Source organism: Carcharhinus amblyrhynchos, chromosome 1 (genome assembly GCF_965287045.1).
Source record: "Carcharhinus amblyrhynchos chromosome 1, sCarAmb.v2.hapA, whole genome shotgun sequence".
NCBI classification, from domain to species: Eukaryota; Metazoa; Chordata; class Chondrichthyes; order Carcharhiniformes; family Carcharhinidae; genus Carcharhinus; species Carcharhinus amblyrhynchos.
In genome coordinates, this window is record NC_137324.1 from 120,471,418 (window position 1) to 120,495,470 (window position 24,053).

A 24,053-nucleotide genomic window follows, 5' to 3' on the forward strand; every position below is an offset into this window, starting at 1 on the left:
ACTATGAACCATCCGTGTGAATGCATTTTGTTTGTGTTAATAATCCTGGATTTCTCTCTCCCCCTGCACCCCCTCTCAGGGCCACGATCCCATTATGCTTCGAACTCAGTACAGATGCCATCCGACAATAAGTGCTATAACAAATGAACTCTTCTACAATGGGAATCTTAGAGATGGACTTTCCGCTTCAGACCTAAATCCCCTGTTGGACTGGTTGCCTACTCTTTGTTTTTATAACGTTAAAGGACGGGACCAGGTAAATACTCAGAGGGCACAGCGATTTTAATGCTTTTATATACTGAGCAAAGGTTTTTTTTTTCAGTAAATTTATGCTACACAGATGAAAATGGAGGTGATTTATTTTCCGCTCTGATAATCATGGATATTGTTATTAGCAGGAGATACTTACATAGTTCAATGAAATAAAATGAAAGTACTATAAACTAAAAGTAAAATATTGCCAATGCTGGAATCTGAAACAAAACACAAAATGCTGGAAGATCTCAGCAGGCCTGACAGCACCTCTGGAGAGAGAAGAGAACAGTCATAGTTCTGCTGGGAGCTGTTACAGTAGCAGGTTAATATCCAGACAGTCCCAACATTACATCTGCGATTTTTGCTGAATGTTGTTGAACATGTTTATTTGCTGCAGGAAGATGTGATTTCTATGCTTTACCTGCAGTTACTTCCTTAAGGAAGTGGCATTGTTATTTTATTGTTTTTCAGCATAGGCAACCAAAGATGTTCATCAGCACATGCTCTTTACTTTTATATTTAAAAAAGTTTTGGTAAATTTCTCACCGAGCAGAGTTTGACCAATTGGGAAGGACAAAGCAAATTACTACATCTTCTCAGTTTGGAATAGTGCTTTCATGGTAGTGGCCATGTTGTGCCACACAGGTTGTTTTTTTGTGATCTGGAGTTGATAACAGTTTGGAAATATTCTACACCCCACACAACTTCCAAACTCAATCGTTCTGTTGAATTTTGCTGAATGGCAATGATATATAAAATTTCTGCTCATTTGGAGTTTCATTATAATGTAATTTATGCTCTGACCTGTCTAGCTGGACATGGATGGCAGCTGCCATAATGTAGAAGAAGCAACATTCACTGTGAAGCTTATCCAGTCCCTGATAGTCAGTGGAATTAAAGGATCCATGATTGGAGTAATAACATTATACAAATCTCAGATGCACAAGGTGATTAAAATTTTCTTGCTCATGTTTTTCTTTTACAATTTGTATTATTCTGTTTATATTGGTACTAATTAATCTTCCTGCAGCATTATTCCTAGTAAATTGGTAAAAGATATATATCTTTTAGCTGTGATTTTTCTAACCAAGAGTAAATATATAATAAGAAACCTTTACATGAATGCCATTCAACAAAATTAACTTATGCCATAGCTTCGCCTTGATGTCACTGACCATCATATCTTGGCCACAATGCAAAAGTAAGAGCCGACAGTAAATAAATATTCCAAGCCTAGTTGAGAATGAATTAATTCCGCATTGCATACAAATATTAACTAAATACCTGTGTACGTTCCCTTAGCTGCTGGAAAGTTATGGATTTTCAGTGGAGAGACTGCAAATGGCCTGAAGAGGTAGACCTTGACCAGCTCTTAAAGCCCATTCCCAGCATGGGCAGCAACAGTCTGGGCTGGCTGATTGGTAGGCAACAGCAAAGGCAGTGGTGGAGTGGCAGGATTGGGAACAAGAAAATTGTCAAGCTGAGAGATAATACCAGGATCAAACTACATAGAGCTACTGCCATTATCTTGGGGCAACCGCACAACAAATTAGAAAGCTGTTGGGAAGCTAGATTGCTGGACTGTTGTGAATTCCTGCATGCCCCTTTGAACAGTGGTATCCATAGCCATTGTGGCATCAAGCTGAGCTTGCATGACTTAAGTCTGAGCTTCCTCTGCAGCACCCAGACTTTTAGTGGAAACAGATTGTTCACTACTGGGGGATGAGGGATCGTCCATTAGATGCTGCATCATGATTTTGTCCACAATTATGTTGAAGGAGTTGATCACCAGATCTATGTTATAAACGATGAGCCCCAACTCTGTGCAAAGCTGTGTGCCATTTTGCTGCCTGATTTCTCTATGCTCCTTGACTTTGAAAGCAGTTTTTCTAACAGTCATCCCAAAGAACCAAGCATTTTCATGTGTATACCCATTAGCTGCCTTTTATAGGCTCATCAGAGTCTCCATCTGTGTCCTCTGCAGCAAAACACATGCTAGCTCACCCGTTGCCAAGCCAAAACTCTTGCTATCGTTGTCCCTGTTATGACTGCTGCCCACACATGCAGACCTCACCCAATGCTTTCCTCTAAGTGATGAGCAATGTTAGTGTCTGAATTAATGGCTGTGAGTTGAAGAGGAAGTGACAGCGTGTCTTCATTATCACTCACTTCTTGGTCTTCCTTCAGTGCCTGGAGGGCTACCTTCTTGAGTGTCTGAAAGGAAAAAGACACATCGGTAATATAGTGGTGAAGGGAGGAAAGAAGCAAGAGGTGCATGCATACATCATTTGCAGACTGAATATCAGAAGATTAGTATGATCAGCTTTGAGGAAGCCATGATCTTCAATGATCACGGCATCCTTGGTGTGCCTCAGAGATCAGTGCTGGGTCCACTGTTATTTGTCATTTATATTAATGATTTGGATAGGAATATAGGAGGCATGGTTAATAAGTTGTAGATGACACCACGATTGGTGGCATAGTGGACAGTGAAGAAAGTTATCTGCAATTGCAACGGGATCTTGATCAATTGGGCCAGTGGGCTGACGAATGCCAAATAGAGTTTAATTTAGACAAATGCGAGGTGAAGCATTTTGGTAGATTGAATCAGGGCAGGACTTACTCAGTTAATGGTAGGGCTTTGGGGAGAGTTACAGAACAAAGACTTAGGGATACATGTTCATCGCTCCTTGAAAGTGAAGTCACAGTGGACAGAGTGGTGAAGAAGGCATTCGGCATGCTTGGTTTCATCGATCAGAACATTGAATACAGGAGTTGGAATGACTTGTTTAAGTTGTACAAGACATTGGTAAGGCCACACTTGGAATACTGTGTACAATTCTGGTCACCCTATGACAGAAAGGATATTATTAAACTAGAAAGAGTGCAGAAAGGATTTACTAGAATGCTACTGGGACTTGATGGATTGAGTTATAAGGAGAGGCTGGATAGACTGGAACTTTTTTCTCTGGAGTGTAGGAGGCTGAGGGGTGAACTTATAGAGGTCTATAAAATAATGAGGGGCACGGATCAGCTAGATAGTCAATGTATTTTCCCAAAGGTAGGGGAGTCTAAAACTAGAGGGCATAGGTTTAAGGTGAGAAGGAAGAGATACAGAAGTGTCCAGAGGGGCAATTTTTTCACACAGAGGGTGGTGAGTAGGGGTGTTAGCGCGAGTGGGCAAAACGACCACTACGGACTCAGGGTGAAGTTCAATAACGGCACAGCTTTATTTTCTTTTACGTCGACGGAGAAGCACAGTCAGGACATACAATCGGACTGTCCCGAAAGCGCTCTGCCCGTCCCTCGCAGCAGGCTACAGTTATACCTGAACTTTGGGGCAGTATGCGATTCAAATGCTAATACTTTATTTACAGTATTTGACCTTAGCCATCCTGTCTCAATGTTTCCAAGTGTTGAGGAAATTGTTTTAGGTGTGTGTTAATTGTTTTGTCTGATTGGTTATTTAATAGTCTAGAATTTCCGGGGTTTGAACCATAGGCGTGTCATTGATCTCAAAAGAGGTTTTGAGGGGCCAGGAATGTTTCCTTAACTATGCTAATTTTAGGTCTCTCCATGGGTTATTTGACTGTTTTAAAAGTGCTGATTTTGATGGGGTGGAGATTTAGTTCCTGTAGGTGCCATCCTGTCCAGCTTCCCTTATGTGCTAGCCCTCATTTGCATTCTAAAAGCATGCTCTTGCCTACTGATTGGTGTCTGTTACTTTGTGATTTTTAGTGGAGAGGCTCTGAGGGTAACTTTAGTCTGCTTCCGTTTTGTTGCCCGATAACAGGGGCAAGTACAGTTTTGTCTTTTAAAAAGCATTTAGATAGTTACGTGGGTACGATGGGTATAGAGGGATATGGGCCAAAGGTGGACAATTGGGATTAGTTTAAGGGTTTAAAAAAAAGGGTGGCATGGACATGTTGGGTCGAAGGTCCTGTTTCCATGCTGTAAACCTCTATGACTGTATGATTCATCCCTGCTGGTGGCTATGGCCTCAGCACTGGACCTTTCAATAATGGCCAATACCATCTCTGCCGTGGAGATAAGAGGATGTCAGGGCATGCCTCCTTCCCCTGGTTAATTCCTGTTGACTCCACTTGTGTGCCACAGTTTCCTGCAAGTGGGAGGGAAGTACGTCAGTGAATGTGGTGCAATCTGTTTGGGTGATACAGCACACCTCTGCCCCTTTCCTACACCTCCACCAAGACCTTTAATGGAACGTCGGAAACCTAGGCTGCCTATTCTCTTTCACATTCAATCATTTTGCTGTCCTTCCAAGGTCAGATGCAGCTCACAGAGGATTCCCAATAACTTCTCGATCTACATTGCATTTTCCCTTTAAGAGGTGCAGGTTGGTTTGAAGTAGTATTAGCAAGTTACGATTTTCTACTCCCTGCTGATGCATGCAGCCAATAGTTGAATACATGGGAAACCATAACCATCAAGTATGAAGTTGCCGTTCTATCTGCATTACATTGAACGAGCACAGGTAATCACTCATCATGATCCCTCTGCCTGTTTCTGGGTGCTATCTGCTTTAGCCTCCCTACCCCTGACTCTGACTAGGAAATGCAGTTGTCCATTGAGCAATTAGAAGGGTCCTAATTATCTTTTTTTATAATTTTCAGTTGTGTTCCTGAGGTTTATTTCTGGTCAAAACCATGATATTTTATACAAAAGATGTGATTGATGTTTGCTGTGAGCTCCACAGTCTTGCAACAAATTGTAAGCTTCCACAGAGACCAAATTAAGTCAGCCCCTTTAATGGCAGAGGATGCAGGAAAACTTAGAGGCCTTATGCACTTGAATAGACCATACACAATTAAACATCATTACAGGGATTGTTGGATGTGATTATTGTTTTGTGATAGTTCTATTGTTTTTGTATTCCCTCCTGTGAATTTCTTGTGGCATCAGTGGAATGAATATGCAAAATTTTCACTTTATTTTCTCTGAACATTTTGATTTTAGAACATAAGAACATAAGAAATAGGAGCAGGAGTAGGCCATCCAGCCCTTCGAGCCTGCCCCGCCATTCAATAAGATCATGGCTGATCTGTCGCTGCTCAGTTCCACTTTCCCGCCCTCTCCCCATAACCCTTAATCCCCTCTCCTATCAAAAGTTATCAGCAGTAATAATATTTTGGCATTGGAAATGTAGGAAATATTAGAAATTTGGGACGATGCAATGGCACAGTCATTAGCACTGTCTCACAGCGCCAGGGGCCTGGGTTCAATTCTGGCCTCAGATTACTGTCTGGATGGAGTTTGCACATTCTCCCATGTCTGTGTGGGTTTCTCCGGATGCTCCAGCTTCCTCCCACACTCCGAAGATGTGCAAGTTAGGTGGATTGGCCATGATAAATTGACCCTAGTGTCAGGGAGATTAACAGGGTAAAGATATGGCGTTAAGGGGTGGGGTTGTGGCCGGTGTAGACTCGATGGGCTAAATAGGAATTCTTTGATAGTTTGATCATCTCTTAACCTTCTTTGCTTGCAACACTGCATGTAATTTGGTTTGGTTTATAGGTTTTTGTTTCGTGTAAGCATGTATTCTTTGCAAGAATTTGTGGGCGGTAATGTCTTTACCATTGAAAAACTGCCCATTTAAAATGTTTCTTTTTCTTTTGAATGCTCACAGTTATGTGAATTACTTAACTATCCTGGACGTTGTGATTCAGCCGAGATTAAAGCTGTTCAGGTTTCAACGGTGGATGCTTTCCAGGGAGCAGAGAAGGAGATTATTATATTGTCTTGTGTGAGGACTCGTCAAGTTGGCTTTATAGATTCTGAGAAGCGAATGAATGTTGCACTTAGCAGAGGGAAAAGACATTTACTAATAGTAGGCAGTCTGACCTGTCTTAGAAACAACAGACTGTGGAAAAGAGTTATTCATCACTGTGAAGGTAAGATGTATCAGAACAGTAAGTACGTGAAATTAGGAAACAAACCTTGTATTCTGTAATGAAGCTTTATCTTATTTGTACTAATGAGCAGATAAGAACTTTTGTTCAATATCTGAAAACTGAGAAAATATGTTAGATAGGTTGGCTGTTATGATACTTTGAAATAGTCCGAAAACCTTCCTGTTATATTCTATTATGGCCCAGGTTTTCATGGAGTCAGGTCAACTCTAAAGGTGTTTAAAAATGGTGGGATTACCCAATTCCAGGATTCCCACCACTACAATTTTCACCAGCATAGGATAATGGTACAGGTAACAAGCTGCCACCTGCATCCCAGGCAAGGCTGGTTCAGTTGCAGTGGGAGGCATTACATGCACCTTCTCATGGGATCGGACAGCTTCAGGCTGACTAGTGCTTCATGGCTTCTCAGAGGGCCAGTGGTCCACAAACCATTGTCTGGGTTCAGGAACCTTTTGAAAGATAGCAAAGGGAGAGAGATTTGCGAGAGAGAAGGGGGAAGATTTGCGAGAGAGAAGGTGGGGAGATTTGCGAGAGGAAAGGGTGGGAGATTTGCGAGAGAGAAGGAGGTGAGATTTGTGAGAGAAAAGGGGGAGGAGATTTGTGAGAGAGAAGCTGGGGGGAGATTTGTGAGACAGAACATAGAACACTACAGCACAAACAGGCCCTTCGGCCCACGAGTTGCGCCAATCACATCAACACCTATCTATAACCCCCAATCCCATAAAACCCCATATACTCATCCAGAAGTCTTTTAAAAGACCCCAGCGAGTTCGCCTCCACCACCACTGATGGCACCCGATTCCACTCACTCACCACCCTCTGAGTGAAAAACTTACCCCTAACATCACTTCTGTACTTTCCTCCCCGCACCTTAAATCTGTGTCCTCTCGTAGCGACCATTTCAACCCGGGGAAATAGCCTCTGAGAATCCACCCTATCCATTCCTCTCAACATTTTATAAACCTCTATCAGGTCGCCTCTCAACCTTCGTCTCTCCAGGGAAAAGAGACCCAGCTCCCTCAACCTAACTTTATAAGGCATGCCTCCCAGTCCAGGCAACATCCTTGTAAATCTCCTCTGTACCCTTTCAATAGCTTCTACATCTTTCCTATAGTGAGGCGACCAGAACTGCGCACAGTACTCCAAATGAGAAGGGGGAGATTTGTGAGAACAAAGCATTTAAATTGCAGGATTTTTAAAAATCTTACCTTTTCACTAGCTTTTTGGAGCAAGGAATCAGGTCTCAACAACAATTACTTCGGTCATGCCCACCGTCAAAATAAACATGAGGATTTACAGGGACTTCGCAGTTGTTAGTGCTCAGTCAGAGCTTCATAGCAGCCATTGCTGTTTTGGAGTTTGCAATCCCAAAATCTCCCAACAGGGATCATTACCACACTTTGCGAAGCCTTAGGTTAATCCACCACTGAACGTCCTGATACATATTTTATTGAATTCATTTTTTTAGCTCCAAAGCAGCCTTTTGAGATTAAACACCCTCTGCTAGTTTGGTGTTGTGTATGATTTTAACTAGCTTTCATTGAACTCCTTCATCCAGTTTGTTCATACAAAACAAGTGAAGTTCCCAACCATGAATGATGAGGCAATCCACAAGTCCTTTGCCTCTGGCCCTGAACTTACTACTTAAACGTAGAGTTGCTGTATCCTAACATTCCTGTTTCTTGTCCATTCCTTGAATGCACAATACTTAAAGCTTAAGTAATTTTTTTTTTGCCCATCATCAAAGACTTTAATGGAAATTGTAAAAATATTTTTGTCATCCAGCCTTTCACTGTTTATTGAAGTTCATTAATGGTTGAATAACCAAAGACAACACTTCTCTGGTTTTCTGATGAACAATTTGTTATATTTATTCATGGGACATGGGCATTACTGGCTGCGCCAGCATTTTTTGCAATCCCTTATTGGCCTTGAACTGAGTGGCTTGCTAGGGTCATCTCATTTCAGAAGGCAATGGATATGTACTTAGTCCAGCAGTGGCAAAAGTCACTGAAGTGTCGCCTCAATGTTGCATCTTATTCCCTCAAAAATATGTTTCCAACCTTTCGTAATCATGGTTTTTCTTCCTCTCTGGTATTTTTTCAAAGCTGTTGTTGTCCAAGGACCTCTTTTCTGTTCCTTCTGAGCTTCAAATGGTTCAAATGAACTGCTCCCCCCCAGCACCCCCCACCTGAGTAACCAGCCTCCCCCCAGAGAGTTATGTAGACTTCAAACATTTTCTAATCTAAACTCAATCCTTCCTAGTTCTCAAAACCACAGGTCTCTTTTATTACCCTCAATCTTTTCTTCCATCTAAACTCATGAGGCTTCTAAAATCCAATCTCGGCTTCACCTAACCTTACTTTCTGCTGAAGTGTTGTAACATTCAGCACAGGTTTTTCTAACTTCCTGCTGTAACTAGGTCCCTTGGCCATGCCAATTCTTCCAGCCCCAACCTCATTAATTAAGCATCTGGGGGTTTAGCGCTGTTTAACAGGACAGGTTTGATTGCAAGCATCCAGCTGCCATATCTAGGTGCTATGTTTTAAAAGAGCCCAACATCACTGTCCCATTGTTGAAGAAGTAAAGTGAACCTAATGAAGGAAGAAGATGGACATCCTGAAGAAGGAAGGTGGATTTCCAGAAGAAAGAAGATGAAGAAAGAAGCTGGACATCCTGAAGGAAAAAGATGCTTCTCCTGAAGAATGAAGATGGACTTCCTGAAGCAGTAATATGGATCTTCTGAAGAAAGATGAACCTCCTAAAGAAAGAAGATGGATCTCCTGAAGATGGAAAATTAACTTCCTGTAGAAGGAAAATGGACCTCCTCAAGAAAGATGGAGATCCTGAAAAAAACAAGATGGAAATCCTGAAAAGAGAAGATGGAAATCGTAAGTAAGAAGATGGATTTCCTGAACAAAGGAGATGGGTCTCCTGAAGAAAAGTGGACCGAGTTTGGAACATTGACCTCCTTGATGATACTGAAGTTGGAAGACCCAACTGTCGGAAGCTCCCTCCATCCACTGCTCTGGTGTTCCAGGGTCACAGGTGGCCTCCATACTGAACTCCGGAGGCAGCACCAGGCATTCTTCAGGTAAGTCTCGATTTCTGCATGCCATGCGTATTCTGGATCATTGTCACATCCCAGAGAATCTAATGTGTGGGGAAGATTCCTGTTAGGCCTTCATCTGCACCCCATTAACGGGAATCAAATCAGTTTCTCACTGACCACCAGTGGATTTCTGGATCTGCCACCGTGGCCACAAGTAGAAGATCCCATGGGAAATTCATGCCAGCGTAAAACCAATTTCTGGGCCTCCTGCTGAATTCTCCCCTTGACACCCACCATTGAACCAGCCAGCAGGGGAATGGGAGAATTCCACCCTCAGTAGGGAGAATCTTTTTCAGCTGTTCATGCGTTTCTCTTACGGATTCAATCAGTGTCTACTGAAGTTATAGTTGGGGACCACCAGAACTCTCAAGGAATTTCAGGACCCCCTTGTCTATTTTGTTTGACAGTTTTTAGCCCTGTTGTCACAGCCACTAAAATATTCAAATTGACTGTTGTCCTATTATAATGTATGCATATTTCCAATGCAGCACTGACATGATTACATTATCTCACCATTGTAGCATTAGCAAGTTGGAGTCCATCAGTAGTATTATGTGATAATTATTTTTGTTTTGCCTTTTTCTGGGCGCGTAGCATAAGATTTATTTGTAAAATGTGTTGCTGCTTACGTTCATAGTCAATCACACAGGCTGTAGCTTAAGGTGTACAAATCATTTTTTATTCACTTGTGGGACATGAGTATCACTGTCTAGCCAGCATTTATTGCCCATCCATAGTTGCCCTTGAGAAGATGGCGGTGAGCTGCCTTCTTGAATAAAGATGTGGAGATGCCGGCATTGGACTGGGGTAAACACAGTAAGAAGTCTCACAACACCAGGTTAAAGTCTAACAGGTTTATTTGGTAGCAGAAACCACTAGCTTTCAGAGCGCTGCTCCTTAGTCAGGTAAGTGGGAGTTCTGTTCACAAACAGGGTATATAAGGACACAAACTCAATTTACAAAATAATGGTTGGAATGTGAGTCTTTGCAGGTAATCAAGAATTGAAGGTACAGACAACGTGAGTGAAGAGAGGGTTAAGCACAGGTGTGTATTGTCTCCAGCCAGGTACAGTTAGTGAGATTTTGCAAGCCCAGGCAAGTCATGGGGGTTACAGATAGTGTGACATGAACCCAAGATCCCTGTTGACTGCCTCAACTGGTGGAGATGGTGGAGTTCCCATGTATCTGCTGCCCTTGTCCTTCTAGATGAAGTGGCTGTGAGTTTGGAAGGCGCTGTCCAAAGATCTTTGCTGAATTGCTGCAGTGCATTTTGTAGATAATACACATTGCTATTACTGAGGTCAGTGGTAGAGGAAATGGATGTTTGTGTATGTGGTGCCAATCAAGCAGGCTCTTTGTCCTGGATGATGTCAAATTTCTTGAGTGTTGTTGGAGCTGCACCCACCCTGGCAAGTGGAGAATATTCCATCAACCTCCTTACTTGTGCCTTGTAGTTGGTGGACAGACTCTGGGGAATCAGGAGATGAGTTATTTATTGCTGTATTCCTAGCCTCTGATCTGCTCTTGTAGCCACCATGTTTATGTGGCGAGTCCAGTTGAGTTTCTGGTCAATGGTAGCCCCAAGGATGTCAATAGTGGGGGATTCAGTGATGGTAACACCATTGAATGTCAAGGGGCGGTTGCTTAGAGTGTCTCTTATTGGCGATGGTCATTGCCTGACATTTGTGTGGCGCGAATGTTACTTGCCACTTATCAGCCCAAACCTGGATGTTGTCCAGATCTTGTTACATTCTTAATCAAAGTTCTGTATCAAAGTGAAAACAAATCTTTGTAAATGGTGTGATAGTTCTTCAAAGAAAATATCTGTAATCATTTCTTGTTATTGAATAAAATGCAGTAAATTTTACAAGCTCTTGAATCAAAGCAATATTTTCAAAGAAAGAAATCCGTCTAGTCTGTACAGACATGTAACTGATATTAGTGAAATATGTATTTGTTCCCAGTGAGAGAAAATGGCTTGCAGCATGCATACCAATGTGAGCCAGAACTGGAAAAGATCATAAAATATTACAGTGACCAGAAGTTGGCAGAGAAAAGCCAATCGGGACAAAAGAAACTGAAGCCCAGAAGCAAGTCTATTCTCCCTGAAGAGGTTAACAAAGTAAGAATTTTAATATTCTGTCATTATGTTTTCCTGATTGACTGAACACCCTTCCGAAGCTCTTCATTGTGATTCTGTGTTGCTTAAAGAATTCAAGTTATTTGCCCAATTCTGCACTAGAATTACTGTATAAGGTTATAACAGTGAGGTGTGAGATCCTGCTGAGAATATGGGCCCAATTTTTGTGCAGTTTTGCTGACTCTGGAGGCCTTTAAAAATAGCAAGTGAGGCCAATTTCCCGGCACTAGCAAATTTTCTCAGTGGGCAACCTGGACAAACAGGTGTCTGGCTATCTGTTTCTATTGATACAGTTCACAGTTTAATTATGAAAGTTTGGCTGAACTCCAAGACTCATGACATAGCACAGCAGAGGTCTGTTTTCACAAATGGAAGTAAAGTGTTTTCTTTGATTGACTGATATATTTATGAGCTTACAGTAAGTTTTTTTCTTTGATTATTTTTCAATATATGAATGTTTATTTGGACAATTTACCTACTTAAAAGTTTTTGTCATTGATAATTTTATATCTGTCTGATTGACACTTTTATAAGGTTGTAAGAAAAGCAGTTTTTCCAAACAGATTTTTGATGGGTATTTTTTAAGTGCATTTTAATACTTAACATTGTTATAAATGGCTCATTGGTTCTGTAGTACATACCAGATAAGTGGGCATGGAAAATGCAGGAGAGCCATGGAAGGAATGTGGAGATGGCATCGAGGTAGAATTGGGAGTGGGTGAAGCTTGAGAGATGAGGGCTAGAGTCCCTAACAGCCTTTAATACAACTGGGAAAATGTAGCAGAGAACTGTATCATTATTATCAATAATTATTATAATTATTATTGCTAGCCCTCTAACCAACCTGCCTCAGCATTCATGTGCCTTTGAACTGTAGGTAAAGTGGGAAGTTTATCTTGCCTGCCTCAATCTTTCATAAGCTCCAGTTCACAACACAATGTCCACCGGTTCGATGATCATCGCCTGGGATAACACATCAGCATGGATAAAGCTATCCATGTCTTCTTGTATATCTAACAAAAAGCAGGGTCAGGATAAATTGATCTTCTTTGGGTTAGCAAGCTGTGATTAGTGAAGTGCCACTATCAATCTATATCGATGACTTGGATGAAGGTACTTTACATTAAAGAAGGCTGTGCGTGAGATTAGGTGCACGGATTTGGTTGATAGAAAGAGCTGCAGTTTCACTACATTCCTGATTGTGGCGCTGCAAGCTATCAAAAGTCATCGAGTATCCATCCAGTTTTGCAATACAAAATACCAACCAATTGTACAGGAATATTTGCTTCTGCCCCATTTTGAAATGCTTTGAGAGAAAAGAAGAAGCAGTTAGACTATTTAAGAAAGTATCTGTTTGACATTTTCTTTTTTTGTGTAACTTTTGAAGTGGAACTTAGGAGTTTTAATTTATTATTGTCACATGTATTAACATACAGTGAAAAGTATTGTTTCTTGCACGCTACGCAGACAAAGCATACCATTCATAGAGAAGGAAATGAGAGAGTGCAGAATGTAGTGTTACAGTCGTAGCTAAGGTGTAGAGAAAGATCAACTTAATGCACGGTAAGCCCATTCAAAAGTCTGACAGCAGCTAGGAAGAAGCTGTTCTTGAGTCGGTTCGTACATGACCTCAGACTTTTGTATCTTTTTCTTGACTGAAGAAGGTGGAAGAGAAAATGTCCGGAGTGTGTAGGGTCCTTAGTTATGCTGGCTGCTTTGCCAAGGCAGCGGGAAGTGTAGACAGAGTCAATGGATGGGAGGTTGGTTTGCATGATGGATTGGGCTATATTCACGACCGTTTGCAGTTCCTTGAGATCTTGGGCAGAGCAGGAGCCATACCAAGGTATGATACAACCAGAAAGAATGCTTTCTATAGTGCATCTGTAAAAGTTTCCATTCACAACAAGTACAGGCAGTGTTTGGATTTATAATACAACTGCTTCTTGAAAACCATGTCATAAATTGGAACTGATTTCCCCACAGGAACAATGTTAAAAATGAGGGATTGGTTTGGTCATTGGGTTTTGGCAGCATTTTTGTAGGCAAATTGTGACCTAATTTCCCTTGGGTTTTAAACATTTGCCCCAATTCATTCAGACCTCTGCCAGTGGGTCACAGTGACTGTTCTCCATTGCTGGCGGAGCAAGAGGTTTCATGCCACAACTGCAAAAGATCCCATTATAATCAGTGGGAGATCGGCCAGTGGGCAAAGCAGGAATTTTGCTAGTAAATTGCAGCCTCATTTCCTGTTTCTCGAAAGCAGTTTCTAGCTTTACCTCGGCCAGGCAGCATGCTGCTAGTGGGCCACAGCAACCATGCTCTGAACTCCCTACTCACCTGACGAAGGGGAAAAGCCGCAAAAGCTAGTGGCATTTGCTATCAAATAAACCTGTTGGACTTTAACCTGGTGTTGTGAGACTTCTTATTGTGCAACCACCTGGCCCAGAGTTACGGCCAGATGAGTGAAAGGATTTAGGGGTCCGACGTTTCAGCAAGAAATTTCACAAGTTTCCCAGCCTCATTCAAAGTTATTCAACTTTATCAATCATAAGGTGGGCCGGCATGGCATCATAAAGTTGAAACTGACATTGTAAATTAGAAACATGGTGTCAATTTTTAAATATCATAAGTGCTTTGTTGTACCTTGAACATTGTCAAGAACTGCCTCTATACCAGAAGTTGATTGGCATGTTGCATTTAAGAAAACAAAAATAAGAACTTTGGACTACTCAGTAAAAAGAGGTAAAATGTGGTGCACTATGAAGTGGGTAAGATGATCTCTGTGTTTGATTAAAAATCCGTACTCCGTAACATTATAGAATGACCCTACGGTGTTTCATAAGAATGTTATTCTGATAACCCCCATGAGATTCCTGGGATATTAATCTCCCTGTGGAGCTCACTAACTATGAGTACCCTTGCTAACTGCGGCCTGCATTGCTGGAACTCAAAACCTGAGCCTTTTATAAGACAGGCCCAGGACTGGACCAGCTAAATAGTAGTCCTAGGCAAGGACTAGCATCTATACACTGTGGTAGTGGTTTTACTTTGTATTCTGTAATAAACTATGTTCCTTTTCAGCCAGGCTTCCTGAGTCATTACAGTTATTAAACAAAATTTGACACTGAGCCATATGAGGCAATAGTAGGAAGTTCACAAAATCATAGAAGAGTTAAACCATGTACAGGGAGGTCATTCAGCCCTTTAGTCCATGCCAATAGACGATGAAGTATCCAGTCTAATCCTACCTTCCTGCATTTGGCCTGTAACCCTGCAAGTCACGGCTCTTGCAGGTTGACATTCAAGTTTGTTAAAAATGTGTTGAGTTTCTGTGTCTACCAACTTTTTAGGCAGAGAGTTCTGTCAGCAGATGTCTGAATGCTAAACCCTCTTTTTGATGGCTGCTGCAGTGAAGGTGGATACAAGAAGATTACCTTTTCTTGCCCCTCTAGGTACCATTTCCATACTGAGGAAGGCAGCTTTGAACCTGCAGTTGGTCTTTACTGTCACTCACTGCACCAGCCCTATGCTACATGTAAGTTGCAGGTGCCCTTGCACCAGATGACAAATGAGTTGGTATTTGCTGATCCAAATGTTGTGAAGTCAGCACTGCAATCCTGGAATTCCCTTCATGAAAGCATTGTGGTTCAACCCACAGCAAGTGGATTGCAGCGTATCAAGAAGTCAGCTCACCAACACCTTCTCAAAAGCAATTAGGGATGGGTAATAAATGGTGATCAACCACCAATGCCCATGTCACATGAAAGAATTATGCTGGAAACTGCAGTTATGATTGACTGCACCGACCAAAATGTCACCAATCAGAATATGCTGGTTGTTGATCATCATCGAATACCTTCTTCCACATGGAACCAGTTAAACCATGTACTTTGGCTGTAAGACTTTAAAGGAACCATCCAGAACTAAAGTTAGATGGTCATTCAGATATCATACTTGTACCATCATGTTTTCTGTCAGCCTTCCTTGGGCTTGAGAATTAGAGACTACATATGCCTTAAACCCCTGTCAATAGAATGTATGTATTCTTCTGTCTTTGTTCAAGGATGTAAGGCAATCAATGCATGGGCACAGGACACTTCTGGGTGCAGCCTGATCTCCCCGTTTCCCCTTATGTTATCTTTCTACTCCTGAAACCTGGAATGTAAGAGATTTTCTACTAGACAAACCATTGTAGCTCATTAATGGCATTGTATCGAAAGAGACCAGTGAAAATCTAAGGGGCGGCAGAAAAAAGAAGCAGCAAAATAGCCTGAAAACTGTTAACTGAGCCTTCTTACTGTACTGTTTAAATACATTTCCCCATATAGCCGACCGTTGCTTTGTGCCTGTTCTACATGGGCATGAAGATCACTCTGCTATGTGCTTACATGATATTGGGAAATAGGATTCAAGTTAAAATTATGTTTCTACCTCTCAATTTCAGTATTACAACGAAGCATGTGCCTGGTACAGTGGACAGTGATAAGAATATGCTGGTTAGAGATATCCATCCACTTTTTCATCCCATGTGTACTTATTGGCAAACAACTGAGGTGGAAAATTGACTGCCACCACTTTTCTAATCAAGATCGTGTTTTTTATTCATTATTTGTCTTATACAGTCTATATTAAAATGTTGCCTCAGGAGTTGGTAAAATTTGAAATTTATCAGATTCCTGTATTACTGGATTATCCAGCACATTTTATTGAAAGAAATATTTGTCTATAAAATGGGGCATGTTGTTGCAGCTACTGCTTCTTTATCCATCTGCCTTGACAGTTATATTTGGTAAAATTTGCACTATTGTTATACTGTGATTGTCTTCCATTCACTGTGGTAAAATAGTGATAATGCACAGCAGATGCTGATAATGATTCTGCAGTTAATTTAGTCATTACTGCTTTCCGCCCTGTCACAGAACTTTTTTAGATGTTTCATCCGAACTCACCACTTTTCCTGCACTTGAACTTGTTTAAACCCTGATACGCTTGCACATTCACCAGCTCTGACAATAGAATCACAGACTTGAAACGCTGGAGGAAGTTCTTTTTTACCTACCTGATCTGCAGGGAATTGGTTAGTCAGAAAGTTGTAGAGAATCCACAATCCAGAATTCCCCAACACACAGTGGAGTTTTAACTACGTATGTCAGTGATTGGAATCCTGTCCGACATCCAGTTACAGGACAAAGGCAGTGTAATGGCACTAAGCTATGATGTTAATTTGGAAAGCCAGTGCAGACATGATGGGCCAAATGGCCTCCTCCTGCTTCTGGAATGCAGCCAGCATAATCAAGGACCCCACACGTCTCGGACATACTCTCTTTCACTTTCCAACATTGGGAAAAAGATACAAAAGTCTGAGATCACATGCCAACAGATTCAAGAACAACTTTCTCTACACTCTGCCTGTAATTGTAATGTTGTATTCTGCACCCTATCCTTTCCTTCTCCCTACGTATTCTATGAATAGTATGTTTTGCCTGTACAGCGTGCGAGAAACAATACTTTTCACTGTATCCTAGTACATGTGATGATAAATTAAATCAAATTCTGTGCCATAACAATTCGGTGATTCTGTGGAACATGTTTTTCAGACTCTGAACCAAGTTATCGGTTTCTTTTAATTTAAGATTCAGCCTGTAAACTCTTTCACTCCACAGATGCTGCCTGCCCTGTTAATTATTTCTAGCCTTTTCTGTTTATATATTAATGCACTTTTTAATTACAAGGACAGTACAACTACCTTTTGCAGTAAGAGTTCCAGAGGAGTGCAGATTTAAATTCAGTGCAGTAAACTATTTGTGCAAGCCGTTATGTCAGATGAATCTAAAATTACATTCATTGTGGCTGCTCAACTTGATTAAAATTTAACTTGATTTAAATTTATTTCAACACAAGAGTCCTGACAGGCAAGGCAGATGAACTCAGGGCGTGGATGGGTACGTGGGACTGGGATATTATAGCAATTACTGAAACATGGCTAAGGGAGGGACAGGACTGGCAGCTCAATGTTCCAGGTACAGATGCTATAGCAAAGATAGAATAGGAAGTAAGAGAGGAGGGGGACTTGCATTTTTGATTAGGGAAAACATCATGGCCATACTGAGAGGGGATATATCCGAGGGTTCGGCCACTGAGTCTATATGGTTAGAACTGAGAAATAAGAAGGAGGAGATCACTTTGATTGGGTTGTACTATGGGCCCTCAAATAGTCGGCAGGAAACTGAGGAAATATGCAAGGAGATTACAGAAAGCTCCAAGAAAAATAGGGTGGTGATAGTTGAAGATTTTAACTTTCCCAACCTTGACTGGGGCAGCCATTGTACTAGAGGGTTGGATGGAGAGAAATTTGTTGAGTGTATTCAGGAGGAAGTTCTCATTCAGTATGTGGATGGCCCAGCCAGACAGGGGGCAAAACTTGATGACCCCTTGAGAAATAAGAAAGGGCAGGTGACAGAACTGTTAGTGAGGGATCACTTTGGGACCAGTGACCATAATTCTATTAGTTTTAAGATAGCTAAGGAGAATGATAGGTCTGACCTAAAAATTAAAATTCTAAATTGGGGCAAAACCAATTTTGATAGTATCAGGCAGGAATTTTCAAAAATTAATTGGGTGAGTCTGTGGGAAGGCAAAGGGTCAACTGGTAAGTGGGAGGCTTTCAAAAGTGTGTTAACCAGGGTTTGGGATAAGCACATTCCTCTTAGTGAAGGGCAAGGCTAGCAGAAGTAGGGGACATGGATGACTCGGGACATTGAAACCCTAGTCAAAAAGGAGGCACATGACATGCATAGGCAGCTGGGATCAAGTGAATCCCTTGAAGAATATAGGTGCAGGAGTAGAGTGAAGAAAGAAATCAGGAGACAAAAATGGAACATAAGATTGCAGAATCCAAAGAGCTTCTACAAATACATAAAGGGCAAAAGAGTAACAAGGGAGAGAGTAGGGCCTCTTAAGGATCAACAAAGTCATCTATGTGTGGATCCACAAGGGATGGGTGAGATCCTAAATGAATATTTCTCATCAGTATTTACTGTTAAGAAAAGCATGGATGTTAGGGAACTTGGGAAAATAATTAGTGATGTCTTGAGGAGTGTGCATATTACACAGAAAAAGGTGCTGGAAGTCTTAAAGTGCATCAAGGTAGATCAATCCCTGGGACCTGATGAAATGTATCCCAGGACATTGTGGGAGGCTAGGGAGGAAATTGCAGATCCCCTAGCAGAGATATTTGAATCATCGATAGTCGGAGGTGAGATGTCTGAAAATTGGAGGGGGCCAAATAAAACAGAGAAAAACTACAGCACAAACAGGCCCTTCGGCCCACAAGTTGCACCGAACATCTCTACCTACTAGGCTTATCTGTAACCCTCAATCCTACTAAGTCCCATGTACTCATCCAGAAGTCTCTTAAAAGACCCTATCGAATCTGCCTCCACCACCACTGCAGGCAGCCGATTCCACGCACTCGCCACCCTCTGAGTGAAAAACTTACCCCTGAGGAAAGGATTGCGGAGACAATCCTGGTTAGGAGTGAAAGTAATAGGGTAATTGTTATGGGGGACTTTAACTTTACGAATATTGATTGGAGTTGCTATAGTTCTAGCTCGCTTGAGGGGTCAGTGTTTGTACAAAGCGTGCAGGAAGGTTTTTTGTCTCAGTATGTAGACAGGCCAACTAGAGGTGAGGCTATATTGGATTTGGTGCTGGGAAATGAGCCAGACCAGGTGCTAGACTTGGAAGTTGGTGTGCATTTTGGTGATAGTGACCACAATTCGGTTACGTTCACCTTAGTGATGGGAAGAGATAGGCGTGAACCTCGGGTCAGCAATTTTAGCTGGGGTAAGGGCGATTATGAGGCTATCAGGAGTGAATTAGGAAGCATGGATTGGATTAGGGGATTGCAGGGACTGGGAACATCTGAAATGTGGAATTTTTTCAAGGAGCAGCTACTGCGAGTCCTTGATAGGTATGTCCCTGTCAGGCATGGTGGATTTGGTAGGGCTAGGGAACCGTGGTGCACTAAAAGAGTTGAGTCGATGGTTAAAAAGAAAAAGGAGGCTTATGTTCGGATGAGATTGGAGGGCTCAGATAGTGCACTAGAAAGCTTTAGATTGGCTAGGAGGGAGTTGAAGAGTGAGTTGAGAAGGGCTAAAAGAGGACATGAGAAGACTTTGGCTGATAGGATTAAGGAGAATCCTAAGGCGTTCTATAAGTATGTCAAGAACAGAAGGTTGGTCAGGGCAAGATTAGGGCCAGTTACAGACAGCAGGGGGAAGTTGTGTGTGGAACCGGAGGAGATTGGAGAAGTATTGAACCAATATTTCTCTTCGGTGTTCACGCAGGGGGACATGAATATAGCTGAGGAGGACATTGGGTTGCAGGGGTGTAAAATAGAAAGTATTACGGTTGATAAAGAGGATGTGCTGGAAATTCTTGAGGGGCTGAAAATAGATAAGTCCCCTGGTCCGGATGGGATCTACCCTAGGATTCTCTGGGAGGCTAGAGAGGTGATTGCAGAGCCTCTGGCTCAGATCTTCAGGTCGTCATTGGTCTCTGGTGTAGTCCCGGAGGATTGGAGGATAGCGAATGTTGTCCCATTGTTTAAGAAGGGGAACAGAGACTTTGCCGGGAATTATAGACCGGTGAGTCTTACTTCTGTTGTGGGCAAGGTTTTAGAAAAAATTATTAGGGATAGGATTTATAGTTATTTGGAGTGTAATGAATTGATTAGAAATAGTCAGCATGGTTTTGTAGCAGGTAGGTCGTGCCTTACTAACCTTATTGAGTTTTTTGAGAAGGTGACCAAAGAGGTGGATGGGGGTAAGGCAGTTGACGTGGTATACATGGATTTTAGTAAGGCGTTCGATAAGGTTCACCATGGTAGGCTTCTGCAGAAAATGCAGATGTATGGGATTGTGGGTAATCTAGGAAGTTGGATCAGGAATTGGCTATCAGATAGGAGACAGAGGGTGGTGGTGGATGGTAAATATTCATCATGGAGTGCAGTTACGAGTGGTGTGCCTCAGGGATCTGTTTTGGGGCCACTGTTGTTTGTAATTTTTATTAATGATCTGGATGAGGGTATAGTTGGGTGGATTAGTAAATTTGCTGATGACACCAAAGTTGGAGGTGTGGTAGATTGTGAGGAAGGGTGTCATAGTCTGCAGGGAGACTTAGATAGGTTGCAGAGCTGGGCCGAGAGGTGGCGGATGGAATTTAATGCGGAGAAGTGTGAGGTAATTCACTTTGGTAGGAGCAACAGATGTGTCGAGTATAGGGCTAACGGGAGGACTTTGAATAGTGTGGATGAACAGAGGGATCTAGGTGTGTGTGTACATAGATCCCTGAAAGTTGGGAATCAAGTAGATAAGGTTGTCAAGAAGGCGTACGGTGTCTTGGCGTTTATTGGTAGGGGGATTGAATTTAGGAGTCGCAGTGTAATGTTGCAACTGTACACTACTCTAGTGCGGCCGCACTTGGAGTACTGTGTGCAGTTCTGGTCCCCGCATTACAAGAAGGATGTGGAGGCGTTGGAGAGGGTGCAGAGGAGGTTTACTAGGATGTTGCCTGGTATGGTGGGGAGGTCCTATGAGGAGAGACTGAGGGATCTAGGGTTGTTTTCGTTGGGAAGAAGGCGGCTAAGAGGGGATCTTATTGAAACATATAAGATGATTAGGGGTTTAGATAGGGTGGATAGTGATAGCCTTTTTCCTCGGATGGAGAAAGCTAGCACGAGGGGGCATGACTTTAAATTAAGGGGGGGTAGCTACAGGACGGATGTCAGGGGTAGGTTCTTTACCCAGCGGGTGGTGAGGGATTGGAATGCCCTGCCTGCTGCAGTTGTAGATGCGTCTAGTTTGGGGGCGTTTAAGAGATCTCTGGATAGGTTTATGGACGAAAAGGGATTGGTATAGGCTAGTGGGTCATTGTTTTTGTAACTGGTCGGCGCAACATCGTGGGCCGAAGGGCCTGTTCTGCGCTGTAATGTTCTATGTTCTATGTTCTATGTTCTATGACATCTCCTCTGTACCTACTCCCCAGCACCCTAAACCTCTTGTGGCAGCCATTTCAGCCCTGGGAAAAAGCCTCTGAGAATCCACCTGATCAATACCTCTAAACATCGTACACATCTCTATCAGGTCACCTCTCATCCTTCATCTCTCCAAAGCGAAAAGACCGAGCTCTCTCAACCTATCCTCATAAGGCATGCCACCCAATCCAGGCAACATTCTTGTAAATCTCCTCTGCACCCTTTCAATGGCTTCCACATCCTTCCTGTAATGAGGCGACTAGAACTGAGCACAGTACTCCAAGTGGGATCTGACCAGGATCTTATACAGTTGCAGCATTATCTCCCGACTCCTAAACTCAATTCCTCAACTGATGAAGGCCAGTACACCATATGCCTCCTTAACCACATCCTCTACCTGCGAAGCCGATTTGAGAGTTCTATGAACCCGGACCCCAAGATCCTTCTGATCTTCCACACTGCTAAGAGTCTTACCCTTAATATTATATTCCTTCATCCGGTTTGACCTGCCAAAATGAACCACCACACATTTACCCAGGTTGAAGTCCATCTGCCATTTCTCTGCCCAGTCTTGCATTCTATCTATGTCATGCTGCAACTTCTGACATCCCTCCAAACTATCTACAACACCTCCAACCTTTGTGTCATTGGTAAACTTACCAATCCATTCTTCCACTTCCTCATCCAGGTCATTTATAAAAATCACAAACAGCAAGGGTCCCAGAAAAGATCCCTGGGGGACTCCACTGGTGACCAATCTCCGTGCAGAAAAAGACGCATCTACAACCACTCTCTGTCTTCTGTGGGCAAGCCAGTTCTGGATCCATAAAGCAACGTCCCCTTGGATCCCATGCCCCCTCACTTTCTCAATAAGCCTTGCATGAGGGACCTTATCGAATGCCTAGCTGAAGACCATATGAACCACATCTACTGCTCTTCATTCGTCAACATGTTTAGTCACTCCTTCAAAAAACTCAACCAGGCTCGTCAGGCACGATCTGCCTTTGACAAAGCAGTGCTGACTACTTTTGATCATACTATACTTCTCTAAATGTTCATAAATCCTGTCTCTCAGGATCTTCTCCATAAACTTACCAACAACTGAAGGTTAGATCACCGGTCGGTAATTTCCTGGGCTATCTCTATTCCCTTTCTCGAATATAGGAACCACATCTCCAATCCTCCGGAACCTCTCCTGTCTCCATCGATGACGCAGAGGCTCTGCAATCTCTTCCCTCGCCTCCCACAATAACCTGGGGTACATCCCATCCGATCCCAGCGACTTATCTGTCTTGATGCTATTCAAAAGCTCTGACACATTCTCTTTCTTAATGTCCACATACTCAAGCTTTTCCATCCGCTGCAAGCCTGCACTACAACCATCAAGATCCTTTTCCACCGTGACTACCAAAGTAATCATTGAGCACCTCTGATATTTCTACAGGTTCTATACAAACTTTCCCACCATCACATTTTATGGGTCCTATTCCTTCACATCTCATCCTTTTGCTCTTCACATACTTGTAGAACGCCTTAGGGTTTTCCTTAATCTTACCTGCCAAGACCTTCTCATGACCCCTTCTGGCTCTCCTAATTTTCTTCTTGAGTTCCTTCCTACTAGTCGTATACTCGTCTAGATCCCTAACATTACCTAGCTCCCTGAACCTTTTGTATGCTTTCTTTTTGACTAGATTCATTACAACTTTCATGCACCATGGTTCCTGTAACCTACCAAAACGTCCCTGTCTCATCGGAACGTTGTCATGTTGAACTCCAGACATTCTTGAATATCTGCCTCATTAGTTTGGTACATTTCCCTGAGAAAACCTCCTTCCAATTTATGCCTCCAATTTCCTGCCTGAATACTTCATAATTCCCCTTACTCCAGATAAACACTTTCCTAGCTTGCCTGATCCTATCTCTCTCCAATGCTAGCGTGAAGGAGATAGAGTTATGATCACTATCCCCAAAATGCTCTCCCACTGAGAGACCTGACACCTGTCCAGGTTCATTACCCAATACCAAATCAAGTACAGCTTGTAGGCTTATCCACATACTATGTCAGGAACACACCTAACAAACTCCTCCCCATCCAAACCCCTTATCCTATGGATATTCCAATCAATATTTGGGAAATTAAAGTCTCCCATCATGACAACTCTTATTATTACATCTCTCCAGGATCTGTTTCCTTATCTGCTCCTCAACATCCCTGTTACTATTGGGCGGCCTATAGAAAACACCCAGTAAAGTTATTGACTCCTTCCTGTTCCAAACTTCCACCCACAGAGACTCCGTAGACAATCCCTCCATGGTGCCCACCTTCTCTACAACCATGACACTATCCCTGATCAACAGTGCCACTCCCCAAATGTTGTACCTTTGTTTAAAAAGGGCTGCAGGGAGAAGCCTGGGAACTACAAGCCAGTGAACCTCACATCTGTGGTGAGTAAGTTGTTGGAAGGTATTTTGAGAGACAAATCTACAGGCATTTAGAGATGCAAGGACTGATTAGGGACAGTCAGCATGGCTTTGTGAGTGGAAAATCATGTCTCACAAATTTGATTGAGTTTTTTG

General features: G+C 42.4%; 1 protein-coding gene across 1 annotated transcript in view; it reads left to right on the top strand.

Annotated features, from left to right (window-relative positions):
• Window positions 1–24,053, top strand: part of LOC145350180 (5'-3' DNA helicase ZGRF1-like) — a 94,835-nt gene that overhangs the window by 66,426 nt on the left and 4,356 nt on the right. The window contains exons 23-26 of the mRNA XM_080199230.1: window positions 80–256; window positions 1,068–1,202; window positions 5,903–6,167; window positions 11,265–11,422. Coding sequence (XP_080055356.1) covers window positions 80–256; window positions 1,068–1,202; window positions 5,903–6,167; window positions 11,265–11,422 — 735 coding nt within the window. The remainder of the gene's footprint in view (window positions 1–79; window positions 257–1,067; window positions 1,203–5,902; window positions 6,168–11,264; window positions 11,423–24,053) is intronic.